The following is a 19,230-nucleotide window of genomic DNA, read 5'->3' on the forward strand; positions in this document are numbered from 1 at the left end:
AAAGAAAATAATCTAACGTGTAAACAGAACTAGCAACTTACCCAACACCATTTTCTTCTGCAATTTTCAATTTGAAATCTACAGAGTTTAATGTTGATGGTTTCCATTTGAGTACTTCAGAACACACACCAGCAACATATGGCTCCTTAGCTGGTTGGAAAATCAATCCATCAGGTTCATGAGCGAGTGATTTAGCGAATTTAGGACCCAGCAATGCACCTGCCTGAGTTATATCCCAAAAGGCTTTATTTCTTATACTGAATGGTTGACGATGTTGATCAATCAAACCTCGCTTCATAGCTTCTGTTCGGGGAGCTGCAAAAAAGAGGTTGGTCCAATTTGTTAATCCACAATGAGGTATCGTAATTTCAATGCACATCTTCAAGTTGTAGAGACCCCATCCGCAAAATTGAGAAAAACACAGATAATTCTACGAAACCGCAGCCAAATTTAAATAACGAGACCTGCTAAAGAAAATTTCTAAAACTACCATAAATTGACGCTTTTACTTGAAGCTAAATTCAATCCAGTTGCAACTATAATGTGTAATGTAATGTGCCCCCAACAGGATGTTACTAGATACTGCACGCAGAAACCAAAGTGCATGCTTTGCACTTCAGAGGACGGGAACGACCACCAGCCGGGTGACTTCAGATGCCCTGCCTACAAGAGGGCGATCGCATGCCAATAAAAATGGAGATTACCCAGATAAATCTGAATCAACACAACAACTGTTGTGGCAGTCAACGACGAAAACTAAGTGTGATGTCGCGATTATCTCAGAGCCGTATCAAGTTCTTCCTGACAACAGCAACTGGGTGATGGATAGAACGGGTGCGGCTGCGATACAAGTTATGGGCAGTATCCCGATTCAAGAAGTGGTCGGGTTCTGAAGGCTTCGTGATCGCAAAAATCAACGGCGTCTTCGTATGCAGTTGTTGCACACCCCCAAGGTGCCGGTGCCAAGTGGAGCAGTTCATCCAGATGCTGGACCAGTTAACCTACAGTTTGACCGGACGAAAGCCGGTAATCATCGGAGGTGACTTGAATGCCTGGGCAGCAGATTCACCAACATTAGATGATATTTTTTGCAGGAAGCCTCAGCGAAGCTAGATGTACGTATGTGTAATAAAGGCTTCATTAGCATATTCTGAAAAGATGGGAGGGAGTCTGTTATTGATGTCACGTTCTGTAGTCCTTCACTGACGGCGAACATGAACTGGCGAGTTTACGTGGACTACACTCATAGTGATCATCAGGCGATTAGATATTGCATCGGGAAACAGAACCCTGTGGTGAATTGGAGAAGCATGACCGGTAAGCGAATATGGAAAACGAACACCTTCGACAAGGATCTCTTCGTTGAGGCACTTCGGCCGGACAGCGGATCAGAGAACACTGATGTGGGTGAGCAACAAGAAGGATGGTTACGGCTTGTGACGCTACAATGCCTCGAAAACTGGAGCCAAAGAATAGACGACGTCCAGCTTACTGGTGGAACGAAACGCTGACCACGCTACGCGCTGCTTGTTTCAGAGCTAGGAGGCAGTATCAGAGCAAGAATGGAGCCAGACAGAGAGGAGCGTTTGGTGGCGTTTCGGGAAGCTAGGGCTACTTTTAGGCGCGAGATCAAGCGTAACAAACCGAATTGCTACAAGGAGTTGTGCCGAGAAGCAGATGTTGATCCCTGGGGGGCGTACCGAGTCGTGATGGTAAAGATCAAGGGAGTGTCGATACCTTCTGAAATGTGTCCGGGCAAGCTGAAGGTAATCGTGAGTCTCTTTCCGAAACACGACCCGAGTTCATGGCCGCCAACACCGTATGTCGAGAAAGAAGCACAAGCAAACGTCGAGGATCGTCAAATGTCCAATGACGAACTTGTGGAAGCGGCAAAGCGATTGAAATGGTATATCAAACGTAGCGCTGAGAACTGCAGTCTTGGCATACCCGGACATGTTTAAAATGGTGCTGCAGAGATGCCTGGATGTCAACTTCCCAGAAATGTGGAAGATTCAAAAGCTATTGCTGCCAAAGCCAGCGAAGCCACCGGGAGATCCGGCATCGTACAGGCCTATGTGCCTGCTGGATACACTCAGGAAATTCCTGGAAAGAATCATCCTCAACAGGTTGACTAAATGTACGGAAAGCGAGCGCGGACTGTCGAAGATGCAGTTCGGATTCCGCAAAGAAGTATCAACAGTGGACGCAATTCGAACAGTGATGGAGAGTGCTGAAACGGCATCCAAATAAAAGCGAAGAGGAGATCGATACTGTGCCGTGATCACGATAGACGTGAAGAACGCGCCAGCTGGGAGGCCATCGCCGCAGTGCTGCACAGAGTGCGTGTCCCTGACTATCTGTGTCAGATCCTGAAGAGCTATTTCCAGAATAGAATCTAGGTGTACGAGACGAACGAAGGGCAAAAGTCAATGCTAGTCACTGCGGGCGCTTCCCAGGAAAATGAATATCGTGGGTTTTGCTGATTATGTAGCCTTAACGGTGCTAGGCGAGACACTCGAAGAAGTGGAGGCAACAATGTCGGAGACAATGGGCGTCATCGAGAACTGGATGAACGGAGTCAAGCTACATATTGCTCATCATAAAACGGAGGTGCTGTTAGGCAGCAATTGCAAGGCTGTTCAGCGGATGGGAATAGAAGTCAGAGGATATACGATAGTATCAAAGTCTGCTGTGAAGCATCTGGGAGTGAGAAATCGACGAAGGCAATGGAAGCAATAGACGTCTGATAGTTAGTGTTTCTTCATCGATACTGCGGCGCTGGAAACAATGCGAAATCGTGAAAAGCTGAACAGTGCGTTCCGGCTGATGGCCATGCGTGTCTCGAGTGAGTATAAAACAATATCGTTGGAGGCAGTATGCGTTATCGCTGGGATGATCCCCATCTGCATCACTCTGGCGGAGGATATTGAGTGCTACCAGCAGAGAGACACCAGAAACGCCAGGAAGATTGTGAGAAACAGCTCGATGGCGAGGTGACAGCAGTAGTGGGATGAGACGGAGAAAGGAAGCACAACATGACCGTAGTGCCCGGAGTACAATAATGTCAATGAGACATTGAGACACAATGAGAATACCCTAGATTCGAGGAAGTACGTAGGGTCATTTCGCCGAAAGCTGTTTCGCCGAAAGCTATTTCGCCGAAAGGGTCATTTCGCCGAATGACATTTCGCCAAAAGGGTTATTTCGCCGAATGAGCCACTTCGCCAAATTCCATTTCGCCGAAAGCCATTTCTCCGAAAGGGTCATTTCGCCGAATCCTGAAATCGTCTTAAAATCGCAATTGGAATTAATTTAAAATAAACACAAATGAAAGATGATAGCGTTAACGCCCGTTTTGTTGACCTACAATTGTACTTTTTGAATAAAGATTGATTCTTGTACTCTTGAATAAAGATTGATTCATGAACCTCAGAACAGAGTTCCTAAGAAAACTTGTTGACTATTAGCTACTAAGCATCAAAGCAATAGCATAGGTGTATCTACCAGGCAAATGTATGTGGTATTTTCCGTTTATTAAGTGAAAATTTAAAAAAAATCTAATGCGGCTACGCCATATTGTTTTGGTTCATGTGCTGTCCGACTTCGCTACCGCTCGTTCGGACCTAACTAAAGCGAAGAAACTTAGCTTTGAGTAGACCGGTCAAACGAGGCGGTTACAAGTTTGTATGCAAGAGGTCACCGCTTCCGACGGCGGGTCGGCGGCCGACTCAGCTGTCGTCGCCTCGGCGGCTTTGTGTCGCCAGCCATCTTGGCTTCGGTTATGTGGCTGCGCCACATCAGTTATACAGGAGACATAACATACAGGAGACCTTTCGGCGAAACGACTTTCGGCGAAATGACCTATTCGGCGAAATGACCCGCTCCCGTTAAAAAGATGTGTCGCGAGGAAAACATATGGAACGTGGTCGACACAGCAGTCACACGGATACTTTCTGAGCTGCAGAGGAAGTGGCGGCACGACCAGCGTGTTGACGCTGGGCCCCCTGATGTTGGAATGTAATGCAATCAACATCTCATTGAAATCGTTCCATATATTATTCATTGAATTCAATAATTAAGCTAAAAGCTGTAAAAACAAATCTATATTAAATTGCAACGCTGATTGTTTGTATCTGATGATGTTTCCAATACCGTCAAGCCCACCAATAATGAGAGGGCTACCGATGTTAACAGTTGTTAATACAATAATACCATTTCAATAACAATACTACAATCATTTGTATGCTTACCTATAATTCGTCGTTCGATGTAGCTTAGGCGATCCGGGTAAAAAGATTTTTTTCCAATGTCGTCATCTTCATATCTAATAATATCGTATACTAAGTATCGAGGTTTTTTTACGCCGTCCACCAGATCCATCACCATCTCCTGAAATATAAGGTTATTTATCGCATTATGAGCACCACATTCATTTGAATGTTTAGTGCGAATAAATGATTACGTTAAATATATTACCCCGTCCAATAAAGTATTTGTTAAATGTTTGTGCAAATCCGTATAGTGGGGAAAGGTGATCCCATCGACAGCAAAGCACGAGTTATCACGATCGAGAAAATAAATTTCTTTTTCTTTGACTATTAACATCATATACCGCGTGCCATCCGCCTTCCATGAAACCTTATACGGCTTAGAGTGAAGTAAATTGAGATTATTGTTGTCCATTGACACTGGTTGACTGCCGGGAAATCCAGAGGACTTCCATCCACACATATTTTGTGCAAGTTCTTGCAGCTGTCCGAGTCGAGGTTGATCGTGTACGTGTGTTACACCACGAATGCCGTCCATAAACCTAGCGTTCTTATTAACGAACTCCTTCTTAATTTTCCTTCGCTTGTTACTGCCCGCGTTAACATCGCCACTACCGCTTTCACCGTTCAGTCGTTTTTTAGCTCCTGCTCTACTTATTTCTCCTTCTTTTAGCTCACCGACTGATCTGTTGTCACTTACAAATGTATCACATGTATTGTTTGGAAGTTCTCTGGAACTTTGTCCGTTACTATGAGTTTCATCGAATTCTGAAAAATATATGTTATTATTTGAATTGCCATAATAATTTATACAGGAAACGGTAATCCGAGCGCAGGAAAAAAATGGCTAACACGGTATGCTTTGACACTGCCCAAATCTTGCTCCTGCTGATTTCTAACTAGAATGAATGTACCTTACTAGGGCGAATGTACCTAACTAAGGTTAATGTAGCTAAATTAAAGGTTCCTGACATCGGGTAGATCGGTTACAGATTTGTATGCAAGAAGCCACTGCTTTTCATTGAACGACTCGGATTGCGTCATTACGCAATGAAATTAAAGTTTCGATAGAAAATATTTCGATTTCGCAACGGGGATTACGATTTAACTAAGGCATGTGTTGAAAATATTTTTTCTTGCACTCGGATAACGGAGAAGTATCCAAAAAAACACTTACGCTGGCACCAATTTGGCAGTGGTGGGGCGGCAATTGCATCTTCCTCTTCCTCATAACGTCGGAACAATTCCTGTATGTAATCTTGCTTATAAATACCAGGTGGACGTGCCTTAGCAAATGCAGCTAAAGCTGCTTCTACCGAACAATCGGTTTTCTCGACCATATAAGAAACTAGGAGAAAACCCGTTCGATTGAAACCATGTGTACAGTGTACTCCAACGATTTCTAATGGATGATCTCTACTAAATTCATCAACGATTTCAATAAATGCATTCGTTTGCTCTTGAGTTGGCGTCTCTCCATGTCCACGGCATTGTAGTTTCACATATTTGCATCCATTATCTTCAATTTCTTTTCTATCGTAGAAACGATTTGTATTTGTTAGATCTATCCATAGACCTATTTTTACCTACATTTTAAATATTCGAAATATTAGGAAATTGAATTAAATAGGTGATAATTTATACGATAAAAACCACATCAATATTGACTATTATTTTTTGCCTTTCTTGTCTACACCATTCGATTCAGTTCGTCGAGTAAGCAACATGCCTGTGTGTGCGTATGTGTGTATGAAAAAAAATGTGCACTCGATTCCAATGAAAGGTCTCTTAGTCCCATAGATTGCTATTGAATTTGGTTTGGACTGAACTTCCAGTTCGGGAAAAAAAACGAGGTAAACTTTAAGAAACATAAAAAAGTGCGCTCGATTTTCTCAGAGACCACTTAACCGATTTTCTTCAAGTCATTTTCAAATGAAAGCACCTGTAGTTCCATAGCCTGTTATTGATTTTTATTCGGATTCGATTTCCGGTTCGGAAGTTACGGGGTATAATGTGTAAAAAAGTGCACTCTATTTTCTCGCAGACCGCTCGACAACTTTATACAAGCTCAAATGAAAGATCTTACAATCCCATATTACCCTACCGAATTTCATCCGAATACTACTTCCAGTTCTGGAATAACAGGCTGATAACTTTCAAAAATTCTTTTCCAAGAGCATGTTTTTTGCATTAAAAATGCCTTACTTTTCACTTTATCGATTTCAATTTCAATTTTTTTCAGTGTTAGATTAGATAAGGATTTTTTTAGTGTTTTTATTCGAAAACTTGAAAATCATTGTTCGACAATAACTATTTAAAAAAACCGATTTTAATCCACCTAGTGGTGCAATAATGTCTTTCTTATATAACTCATACCATCATAAATAATACTATGGCAGTTCTAAAAACAACTCTTCATTAAATAGAAACAGGAAAGTTTTTTCGAACGTAATCTAGCCAAATCTACAAATCAAAACATCCAATGGGCCCGGAACTGGAAGTATTACCCACAACGAATTCCGAGATTCTGTATGAAACCGTAAGACTTTTCCTTTGAATCTACAAGTTTGTGAAAATCGATTTGGCCATCTGGAAGAAAAGCAAGGTAAATTTTTTTTTGCAGTTTTTGACCACTATTTTCAATATTTCCGAAACGTAACTTCGAGAATCGGAATAGCCGAAGTTGGTTCGTATCACCAGCAACAAATATGACCTATAAATTGGAACAGTTTTTATCCTAATTGTTAAGAATTCCCTCGTTTGCTTCGTTGCTTTAGGTGGCGCAATAAAATTTTTAACGCTCAACCCAGTAGTTCTGGAACCGGAAGTCGGATCCATATGAAATTCAGGAATTTTATTTGGGATTATAAGACCTTCTACTCAAACCGAAGTTCATGAAAATCGGCCAAACCATCTCTGAAAAAAGGCTGAGTTTCATTTTGAATTCAATGTTCTAGAGTTTGAGAGATGATAAATACAAAAGATTCCCGAAGAAAAACTTTTTAACAATTTCAGAAAAAAGATGTTTTTATAGGAATAAAAATATCTGAGCAATGAAATATTATTCTCTAAGCTACGTTCAATGAAAAAGCTTCCGAAATTCGTTTTCGAGATATATGAGGAACTAAATCGAGAAATCAGTCTGGGTTCTCCGTCACCAAGTTTATTATTTTTGTAATCCTAATGAAATTTTGAATAAATTATTCTTTGACATCAAGACGATGCGAGTAGCTGTTATCGAGATATGTTGAAAACAAAATCGAAGAGAAATCGCTGGTTTATAAAAAATACACATTTTTCATAAATTATGTGCTGTTTTCCTTAAGCAATACCAAGGCGGACTGTATTCAAGTTGCAAAGTACAATATTGAAGATATAATTTACGAAAAATTATAAGATAATTGTCGTTTTGCAAACCAACTTTATTATTTCCCATTGGCATCAATACTTATTACAGTTTTCATGTTTTGAATATCTTAATAATAAAAGACTACCTTTCACTAACCATCAACCTTTATTTTTGGCAGATTTATATAATATGATAGCTCATTTCTGTGTTTGTTGCAAAAAAGGCGGGTGGGTAATGTCAGAGACATAACTGGATGTCGTGAATACGAAAACAACTGACATGTTCCTTAACACTTCGAATATCAATTAGTTGATCAATTGTATGAATTATGCAAGCATTCCCCTTGATCTCGATTGTTGTGAATTTCACACAGCGAAAAGTGTACAAATCTAATCAAACAGTTCTAGATTTGCACAAAACTGAGGATATTTACCTTCGATTTGCGAGCAAGAAATCCTAATAGTTCTTTAGAAAACTTTGAGAACCATTTTGTGGGATGCTCTCCACCGTTGTCCACTTTTCGTTATTTTTTTACCAATGCAAACAACTGGCAGCTGTGACGTAATCGCTCTTGTCGGAAGCGAAACTAGCTTTGCAAACGATACACAATACATCTGCTTGCAGTGGCGATAGAATCCATGATTTCGTTTGTAGCTTTTTCACGAATGAGCGGTTCTAACGACTATAATAGCCACATACGGAATTTTAATGTCGATTATTTCATTTTAGATTTGCATTTCATTGAAAGAAACTATCAGGATGCTGTACGGGATTCATTCCTGCCTTTCAGAAGGATCAAATTGTGGAACTCACTACGATATCAAGCACTGTTCGGAACATTTTTCTCGAACGATTTGTTGTACAGCAGCAGATATTTTGTTCTCTTCCTCAGAACGCGTTCTGATTGGCTGGTGTTGACATGGGTTTTTCAATAGTGTACTATTGAAATACTTCAATGCTTTTGCTATACACGTTTAAGTTGAAAAATTTCGATTCTATTGGTAGTTAGATTACACAAATCCTTTCACAGATCACTCAGCTATGAGCTTTCAAAATACGACAAAGGCAAACGCGCCTCACGAATTATCCTCTTTGATACTCGTTGATACCAAACATTTCAGAAAAGTTTAATTTTGAGTTATTTGAGATTATGTCACACAACTGACAATTTTATCATAAAATTGTGATCATATTTCCGATGGCATGTAGCAAAAATTATGTTGATTTGTTAGATACAACAAGAGATATTCACGATCAAAAACTTATCACTCTCTCAGGTGGTAAATTTTGAAAAGGCGCCCCATAGTAAAGTAAGTCGTATTCACGACAAAATTTCGCAGTAATCAATGATTTCGTCGTATGCTGCAGGCATAGCTTTCACTGTCTGAAATTCTGCAAGACTCGTTTTGTGGTGAATGATCGAATAGTTGTTTCCTGATGCCATCAACGATTTTGGAAGACTTTCCTTTAAGTTGTCAGATCTGAGGTTTCTAACTGCTATAGGAGATACATTAATTCCAGAAATACCTTTATTAAATACCTCGACATTTTAATTCCTCAAGTCATCCGCTAGATCACTGTGTTGGAAAGATGCTGACGCAAGTGACGCTGCTGATGGTATTTCTTCTAGATCATATCTCGATGTAGCTAGCGGTATTCGAGCATATGTTCCCCATGTTAGGAGCGGCTCGAAACAGCGTCTGTTCTCCATGTTAGGAGCGGTTGATTACCGTCTTTGTGTCAGCGGGGATCTCTAAACAGTGCTGAAACAATGACCCTCCGATGAGACAGGAGGTTGGTGCAGGCCTAACAAGCCGTCCGCAAAAGAGAAGTTACGAACCATCAAAGAAGAAATACGACTCGGAATAATTGGCAAAGACCTACGCGACGAACAAAGGACTATGATTGGAAGCTTGGCACATGGAACTGCAAATCGCTTGGCTTCCCAGGATACGACCAAATGCTGCATGATAAGCTTCAAATCCGCGACTTCGATGTCGTAGCATAGCAGGGACTATGTTGGATGGAGGTGTGGAAAAGTGAGTATCGCTCGGCTACATTCTACCAGAGTTGTGACACAACCAGCGTTCTAGGAACGGGATTTATAGTGTTGGGCAAGATGCGCCAGTGCGTGATTGTGTGGCAGCCAATCAGTGATAGGATATGGGTATTGAAGATCAAGGACCGCTTCTTCAATTACAGCATCATCAACGTGCACTGCCCACATGAGACGAGACCCGATGACGAGAAAGAAGCATTTTACGTACAGTTGGAACGAACCTACGACAGCTGTCCACGGCGGGAAGTAAAACTAGTCATCGGTGACATGAATGCTCAGGTAGGCCGGGAGGCAATGGACTGGAAGCCTGCACGTGGTAACAAACGACAACGGCCAACGATGTGTGAACTTTGTAGCCTCACGAGGAATGGTAGTTCGAAGCACCTTCTTCCCCAAGATACAGGGAACAACACAGGAATAAATCGGGGTGCACGCTCAGTCGACGACAAACTCCCAGCACCTGATCTGTCGGAGATAAGTGAGGAGTTCGGCAAGCTAAGGAACAACAAAACCACGGGCAGTGACCATTTACCAGGCTAGCTGCTCAAACATGGAGAAAAGGCACTAGCTAGGATGATTTCTAAGATTTGGGAGGAGGAGATTCTACCGCAGGAATGGATGGAACGAGTATGTCTCATCTACAAAAAGGGTGATAAGCTAGATTGTTGCAGTTACCGCGCAATCACATTACTGAACGCCACCTACAATGTATACTCTCAAATCTTTTGCCGTCGTCTACCACCAATAGCTAAGAAATTCGTAGGGCCATAATAAGCGGAAGTTACTGGAGCCCGCGCCACTACGGATTAAATATTCGCGATATGACAAGTACTCTAGAAGTTCCGTGAATACAACCTACCCACGCATCACCTATTCATTGACTCAAAAGCGGCATTCGACACAATCGATCGAGAACAGCTATGGTACACGAATACTAATAACGATGGATAGAGTGGGACGCTTTCGAGTCCATTCGAATCTTGAAGAGGGCACCTGCAAGGTATCTGTTGTATCTAGTTAAATATTGCTTTGGAAGCTGTGATTCGAAGCATGAGGATCGACACGATTGGCACAATCTTCCGAAAGTCCGTACTGCTTTTTGGCCTCGGTGGCGATATTGATATTGATATTGGTGACACGTAACCTTGAGAAGATGATGGAAACATACATCAAACTGAAAGCTGGAACTGGGCGTATCGAACAGGCCATAAATGCGTCAAAAACAAAATACACGAGAGGAAGAGGCTCTAGTGAAGAAACATTACGCCTCCCACCACAAATATTGGTAGACGGTGACGATATCGAGGTGGTTAACGAGTTCGTGTATTTGAGCTCACTGGTGATCACCGATAATGATACCAGTAGAGAAATTCAGATGCGCCATTTGGTAGGACATCGTGCGTACTTAGAAAAACCCTTCGAGAGAAGTACGCCACCGCACGAAATTGACCATCTACAAAACGCTCATTTGACCGATTTTTCTCTATGGCCACGAGACCTGAACTGTATTGGCAGAGGACCAACGTGCCCTTAGTGTTTTCGAAAGAAATGTGCTGATAATCATCTATAACGGAGTGCAGATGGGAGACGAAACGTGAAACGTTTGAATCACGAATTGCAACATCTTCTAGAAGAACCATCCATCGTACGGACAGGTAAAATCGGTCGTCTACAAGTCATAGGGGGGGTTCTTGAATCTAATCCGACTGGGACAAGAAGAAGAGGAGCGACGCGAGCAAGGTGGATCGATCAAGTGGAGGGTGATCTACAAAGCATCCGTGCCTTGAGTGGCTGGCGACGAGCAGCCATGGACCTAGTTATGTAGAGACGTATGCTTAATACAAAAAGAGGACAGACCCCAGAACTATAGCTGTTAGGTAAGTAAAGTCTATATTGTTGGTTTCTTTTGTAATTTCAAAATTTGATTCAAATTCCAATGTAATGAATGAATCCATGTGCAGCCAAGTTTCCATCAAGCGGTTTCCCAACTGGCTAAGAATAATGCTACGATCCACCTGTACCGGTGCTATAAGTCCACCAAACATGTAAGCCGTGTGGCATCCGGCGGAATTATTTTCTACCAAGAATTGATCCACTGGTTTCCTGTTCCTTGTCGTAAAAGGTCACAAAAATAGGAACTCCTAAGTCAAGGTGTATTTTCGTGCCGATGACTGAATGGCTGTAGGAGGTTAAACAATGCATTGAACGGAATAGCTTGGGTTTTTCCCTTACTGTGTATGCGAAGCTCTGGCACAGTAGACGATTGCATTCTTCGCAACTCGTGGGATTTAAATTATTAAAGCATTTAAAATAATCCTTCCATGGTTCGCTATAGGCGGTTATAAGACAAAATATTTGGTTTCTTCTAGTTGTTGAATGGTAAGTGCTGGAGATGGAGTGTTCGTTACTTTAATTGATAATGGTTAGAGTAGCACAAATCAATCTCCAGCATAAAGGTACAGCAACTATGAATATATCCAGACTTCTGCAAGAAGGCTTCTATAGCTTTGGCTCAAGAACCATATTTCCAAAAGGGTTGTTAAACCCAGTCTTCGTTGCCTTCAACAAGACCGGTATGACTAATCCACGTGAAATGCCTCGAGCATGCATACTTGCTAATAGTACTCTCGATGTTTCTTTCATATTAGAGCTCACAACTCGGGATATTTGTGCTGTCTCAGTTGGTATGACTATTGATGGCATAGACAGGAAATATGTCCGTTGTTCAGCATATTTACCGCATAACCAACCTTTGCCAAGTGATGACTTTATAAAGGTTGTATCACACTGCTAAAAAAGAGATTTACTGCTTATAATTGGCAGTGACATCAATGCTCATCATATCATTTTGGGCAGCAAAGATATAAATTCGAGAGGCTCTGATTTGATGAAATTTGTGAGCAGTACAAACCTGCACATATTCAATGCAGGAAATCGTCCAACTTTTGCGAGATCTGGAAGAGAGGAGGTTTTGGACGTAACTCTCTGCTGTGATAGAACTGCGCATGAGTTGGTGAATTGGCTCGTCTCCGATGAGCTCGAACCTTCGTTATCTGATCATAAGTACATCTTTTTGTCGTGAATGCGACTTACTTTACTATGGGGTGCCTTTTCAAAATTTACCCTCTGAGAGAGTGATAAGTTTTTGATCGTGAATATCTCCTGCTGTATCTAATGAATCAACATAATTCTTGCGACATGCCATCGGAAATACGATCACAATTTTATGATAAAATTTTCAGTTGTGTGACATAATCTCAAATAGTTCAAAATTAAACTTTTCTGAAATGTTTTGTATAAACGAATGTCAAAGAGGATAATTCATAAGGCGCGTTTAAATTTATCGTATTTTTAAAGCTCATAGCTCAGTGATCTGTGAAAGGATTTATATAATCTAACTACCAAAAGAATCGAAATTTTTCAACTTAAACGTGTATAGCAAAAGCATTGAAGTATTTCAATAGTACACTATTGAAAAACCTGTCTCATTTGACCCATGTCAACACCAGCTAATCAGAACGCGTTCTGAGGAAGAGAACAAAATATCTGCTGCTGTACAACAAATCGTTCGAGGAAAATGTTCCGAACAGTGTTTAATATCGTAGTGAGTTCCACAATTTGGTCCTACTGAAAATCAGGAATAAATCCCGTACAGCACCCTGGTAGTTTCTTTCCATGAAATGCAAATCCGAAATGAAATAATCGACATTAAAATTCTGTATGCGGCTATTTTTATAGCCGTTAGGACCGCCCATTAGTGAAAAAGCTACAAACGAAACCACATAAAAAGAAACCTCTTAACAAAAATTGTATCAGTTTGGATTCTATCGCCACTACGAGCAGATGTGTTTTGTGTCGGCTGCACTGCCAGTTTCGCTTTCGACAAGAGCGATTACGTCACAGCTGCCAGTCATTAGCATTGTTGAAAAAACAACGGTGGAAAGCATTACACAAAATCAGCCGTTCTAATGGCTCTAAGAGTTTTCTAAAGAACTATTACGATTTGTTGTTCGCAAATCGAAGGTAAATATCCTCAGTTTAGTGCAAATCTAGAACAGTTTGGTTAGATTTGTGCACTTTTCGCTGTGTGAAATTCACAGTAATCGAGATCAAGTGAAGCCTTCGAGATCAAGTGAAGCCAATTGATTTGGAAAATGTTGTCGACGAGACAAACTCACTGCAGCATATGAAGAGGCTTGTCCACTTCGGATTGTGCGAGCTACTAGAGGAACTCCTTGATGGAATGCTCAACTTGCTAGACTAAGGAAACTATGCAGAAGAGCTTGGAACCACCGACGCAGAGATGGGTCGCAGGCATTCGTATCGGCTCGAAAGGCTTACAAAAATGCTCTTCGATCGTCTGAGCGAAGTGTCTAGAAAAGCCTCTGCACAAATGTCTCTAGTCTAAACGAGGCTAGCAGAATAAATAAGTTACTTTCGAATCTAAGACAGCTGTTTCCGAGACTTTTTCGGGTAGTTACGATTCTTGGACCCTTGCTCGAAGAATTGTGACGATTGAATCGGTCAAATGGACAGTTGAGAGTTTTCCCAGTTTTACTGCAGAAAGGGTATGAACATTTCAAACATGTTTTGAAAAAATACTTACTTTTAGTATTGCGACAGGATATATTCCAAGAGCTTGGAAGGAAATAATTGTCAAATTTATACTTAAAGGCGGTCGCGACACTTATGAGGAAGCGAAGAGTTTCAGGACTATCAGTCTTAGTTCATTTCTTCTTAAAACAGTGGAACGCATTGTAGATCACTATATCAGGAATGTTAGTTTGGGCGTGCATCCGCTACATGGAATGCAACATGCTTACCAGCGTGGAAAGTCCACTACAACGCTGTTACATGATGTTGTGTACAACATTGAAAAAGCTTTCTCACAAAAGCAATCTTGCTTGGGAGTTTTCCTAGATATTGAAGGTGCCTTTGACAACGTGTCTTTCAATTCAATTCTGGAAGCAGCCCGTGGTCATGGCATACCTTCAAGTATCACAAATTGGATACACGCAATGCTTAGCAATCGACTTCTTTGTTCATCGCTTCGGCAAGCAGAGATTAGAAAGCTGAGTGTCTGTGGGTGTCCTCAAGGTGGTGTACTATCCCCACTTTTATGGAACCGAGTCGCTGATGGTGTGTTAAGTAAACTTAATAACATTGGATTTCCGAATTCTGGTTTTGCCGACGATTATCATATATTGATGACCGGTATAAGCATTAACACTCTCTTTGATTTAATGCAGCAAGCTCTGCGATCTGTTGAACAAGTGTGTTTTCAAGTTGGATTATCTCTAAATCCGGGCAAAACATCAATGGTGCTTTTCACTCATCGTAGGATAATCACAGGAGCTTGTCCGTTACAGTTCTTCGGTTCAGAGGTCACTGCGGTTGATCAAATTAAGTACGTTGGGGTTATTCTTGATTCAAAACTGAGTTGGTCTGCTCACATTGACTTTAGGATTAAAAGAGCTTACATGGCTTACATGAAGACGAGCTTGTAGAAAATCCTGGGGACTCAATCCCAGATGCATTCATTGGATCTACACAACTATCGTTAGACCAATTTTAGCATACAGATGTCTTGTATGGTGGCAGAAAGGAGAAGTTGCGACAGTTCAGTCAAAACTAAATCATCTCCAAAGGATGGTCCTAATGGCTATGGCAGGAGCATTCACGACAACTCCTACTGCTGCTCTAGAGGCGCTACTGTGCATTAAACTACATGTGTTTCTAAACCAAGAAGCATTATCTTGTGCATACCGTCTTAAGGTTACAGGGCTTTGAAACAGTAACGCTATAGACTATGCTATTAGCCACACTCGCTTGTGGTCTCAAATGGTTACCTGGGATGAATATTTATTCGCTGGAGTTTTCCTTTCAAAACATTCAATGTGAGCTATCTTCCTCATGAGGAATGGTTGACTGGTTATTTGGAACGACAACTTGATGAACACATAGTTTGTTATACGGACGGTGAATGGTCGTGCTAGTGCTGGTGTCTACTGTCGTGAAATGAGACTAGAGCAGTCTCATTCACTTGGTAAATACTGTACTGTGTTCCAAGCAGAAATCTACGCGATTCTGTATGAAATACAATAGGCACTTCAGCAGAGAATCTGTGGTAAACGAGTTTATTTTTGTTCCGACAGTCAGGCAACTTTAAAAGCACTCAGTTCGAATGATTCACGGTCAAATCTAGTGATCGCATGTAGAACTCAAACTGAAGACATTAGCATTTCAAATGCTGTTTACTTCTTATGGGTACCCGGCCATTCTAGTATTACTGGAAATGAATGGACTGATGAGTTGGCTAGAGCTGGTGCAACGAATGATTTCATTGGCCCGGAACCAGCTTTACCACTTTCAACTAGTTAGATAAAGCACAAGATTCGTTCTTGGGCTGCATCCAAACATGCCAGCAACTCGCGCAGCTTGCAAACTTGCGCTGACAAAAACTTTTTTACCAGTTTTGAATCTGAAAATGTCAAGGTGTCTACTGCATTTTTCCAAGCATCATTGCAGTATTCTGGTCAGAGCTCTGACTGGACATTGCAAATTCAATTATCACATGGCTAATATTCAACGTGCTGACTATTATTCGTGTGATTTGTGTGAATGCGTTTACGGTACTTCATATCATCTGATATGTAATTGTCCCGCATTGATGCAACTACGTATCCGGGTTTTTGTCTCTTCACACATGGTTGAGTCTGTGTATACGGAGCTAAAATTAAAGGATATTCAATTATTTCTCACCCAATGTCGTAAGGAGCTATAGTCAGAAGGGTTCATCGTTCTTCCTGGAGTGAATGAATCCTTTCTGTATTCACCTTAAATAGGTTTTTATCGGATTGTTCGGCATCCTTTATGGGGTGCCGAATTTACTTCTGCTCATACATACTGCGAATCGTTCTGCATTCTTCCGGGAATGCAGAATGGTGTCGCTTTTGTAAAATCTCTAAATCCTCTCGGGGGTTGGAGGTTTTATAAACCGTGCATTATGGCACCTGCCGATCGTTCAGCATCATTTCGGGGATGCAGAACGATTTATTTCTTTGTTTTGTACTGTTTTCTCACCTCACCCTCTTCCCGATTCCCTTCCATGTTCCTTTTATCCTTCCCTTTCTATCAGGAAGTTGATGAGAAGCTACGGCAAGGCACAAATCTCCAAATAGCTAGGGGAACGTGCCACTTGAGCCAATTAGTTCTGATTCCTGATAGTCAGTTTCAGAGAATCCGCGAAAGATAAACGTAAGTCGCGGATGCCGTTGACAGTTGATGTATTTACCGTGAAGTTGGAGTTTTAAAATTGTTCTAAAGAAATATTTTCATGCAGTAAAGCAGAATACTATAGCGAAAAAGTAATACCGATGAATAGTTAGATTCCAAGTTTCGTCTATATGACAAATATATAACTTCCAGAAAACTGGTGTACAGAAAGTGTGAAAAACAGAGACGTCTAAATTTAGCAACCATAGAGCCGTGTAGTCAAAGTAAAATAATAAGCAAAACAAAAGAAGTGGATTTGAAAGTGTAATCACGTTTGCTACCATTGTGTAAAAAGACATAAAATCTTGAAACTAGAACAGTGTAATCACGTTTGCTACTATAGTGTAAAAGGAAAGAAAACTTGAACTATAACAGTGCAATCACGTTTGCTACTATATTATAAAAGTTTGAAACCAGAATCTTGCAGCTTAGTGTACAGCAAAAGCATTTTCCATATAAGAAAAGTTCCACAATTACAAAAAAATAGAAACAAGTTGAACACAGTGCCAATGAATAAAATGTATATGTGAAGAGTAAATCCTGAGTTTCCATTTTTCCGACCATAGAACCAAAAAGAAACATCTCACCAGTCTTCCCCCGCACGCCGCTCGGACGCAGCGATGCACATGGACGAAAATTTGATTCCAAATCCTAGCATGAGTCCTACACCCCCAGAAAATTTTATTTTATTATCTTCACTATAACTGAAATCTAATTATTCTTATAATCCATTTTGATATTATTATTTTAAACCAAACAGTTACTGTAATGGATGATCACATGAAAGATAATCCGAATCCAATTCCGGATGCTTACAAGATCTTTAATGCTTCCAGGGCTAAGCATTATCCAAAGGGTACTTCTGGGCCATGGATAGTCTATTTTAGACGCAAATTAAAGCCATTGAATTTGATGCAAATTACTAAAAATTTGACATCACATTTTTCAGAAATTATAGAAATTTCAAAAGTTAATAGAGATAAAATTCGAGTTGTAATTAACGATTTGAAACAGACCAACGAAATTGTAACCTGTGAATTATTCATTATTGAATTTCGAGTTCACATTCAATCGAAGGAGGTGGAAATTGACGGTGTTGTCACTCACAGTCGATGACTTACTTCAAAATTGAGTTGGTCGTTTCAAAAACTGTATGCTTAAGGGAGTTAAGATACTCGAGTGCAAGCAATTGTACTTATTAGGAAAATCCTATGCAGAGGAAATAAAAAGAGTCTGCTTTAATCAACCATTTATTCTAGAATGAGAAAATTTTATTATGTATTCCCGGTGGCCTACTATATGTATTGATTTTAAATATACACGACAAACGGTTACTAATAACAATTGATGTAGGAATACACCACAGCTTATTATAGTCCAAATCTAACACACCTCCTTAAGATGATGCATTTATTCCTATCGCCAATCGGTTGCGTTCCAATTTAATACGATCTAGTGGTTTTGTTAGACCATCAGCAATTTTTTTGCTCTGTGCTCACATACGTTAGTTTAACAATGTTTTCTTCCAGCGCATCTCGAATGAAGTGTTGTCGAATGTCTATATGTTTTGTTCGTGGAGTATACCCATTATATTTAGCCACGCAAATTGCACTTTGATTATCACAACGAAGATCGACGGGTTGTTTCAATCCAAGCTGTGACATTAAACCATGCCACCACATAGCCTCTTGAACGGTAGCAGATAAAACCATGTATTCAAACGGTAGCAGATAAAACCATGTATTGAAAGTGCCACCGTAGGTTGTTTTTTACAACACCATGACACTGCACCACCCTGCTGCATAAAGATGTAACCACTAGTTGATCATCCAAGTCTGCAGCCCAGATATCGAAGCAAATGTTTTACTCCTTCCCAATGCAGGTCAAGGATTCGTATTGAAACAACTCAGATGATTAACCGCAAAGAGAATATCCGGTCTGGTACACTGGGCAAGATACATGAGACTACCCACTGCTTCTTGATAAGGAACCTTTTTCATCTTTTCAATTTCTTCTGCAGTTTTTGGAGTCATTTCCTTAGTTAGTTTTATACTTGGATTCATCGGAGTCGATACAGTCTTACAGTCTTTCATATTAAACCTGTCAAGTACTGATTCGATATACGTTTCCTGATCCAATGATACTGCATTCTTCTCACGAGAAATGCGGATTCCGAGACAGCTGACTGCTTTACCAAGATCTTTCATACGAAATGTATTGCATAATTTTATCTTGATAGCCACGAATTAAGCCAAAACTTCGTAGATCTGCTCGAGTTT

General features: G+C 40.7%; 1 protein-coding gene across 1 annotated transcript in view; it reads right to left on the reverse strand.

The window, feature by feature from the left end:
* Nucleotides 1-19,230, reverse strand: part of LOC131440709 (mRNA-capping enzyme) — a 32,415-nt gene that overhangs the window by 437 nt on the left and 12,748 nt on the right. Inside the window, exons 2-5 of the mRNA XM_058612228.1 lie at nucleotides 5,446-5,854; nucleotides 4,477-5,036; nucleotides 4,251-4,389; nucleotides 42-315 (exon numbers count right to left, since the gene is read on the reverse strand). Coding sequence (XP_058468211.1) covers nucleotides 42-315; nucleotides 4,251-4,389; nucleotides 4,477-5,036; nucleotides 5,446-5,854 — 1,382 coding nt within the window. The remainder of the gene's footprint in view (nucleotides 1-41; nucleotides 316-4,250; nucleotides 4,390-4,476; nucleotides 5,037-5,445; nucleotides 5,855-19,230) is intronic.

Source organism: Malaya genurostris, chromosome 1 (genome assembly GCF_030247185.1).
Source record: "Malaya genurostris strain Urasoe2022 chromosome 1, Malgen_1.1, whole genome shotgun sequence".
NCBI classification, from domain to species: domain Eukaryota; kingdom Metazoa; phylum Arthropoda; class Insecta; order Diptera; family Culicidae; genus Malaya; species Malaya genurostris.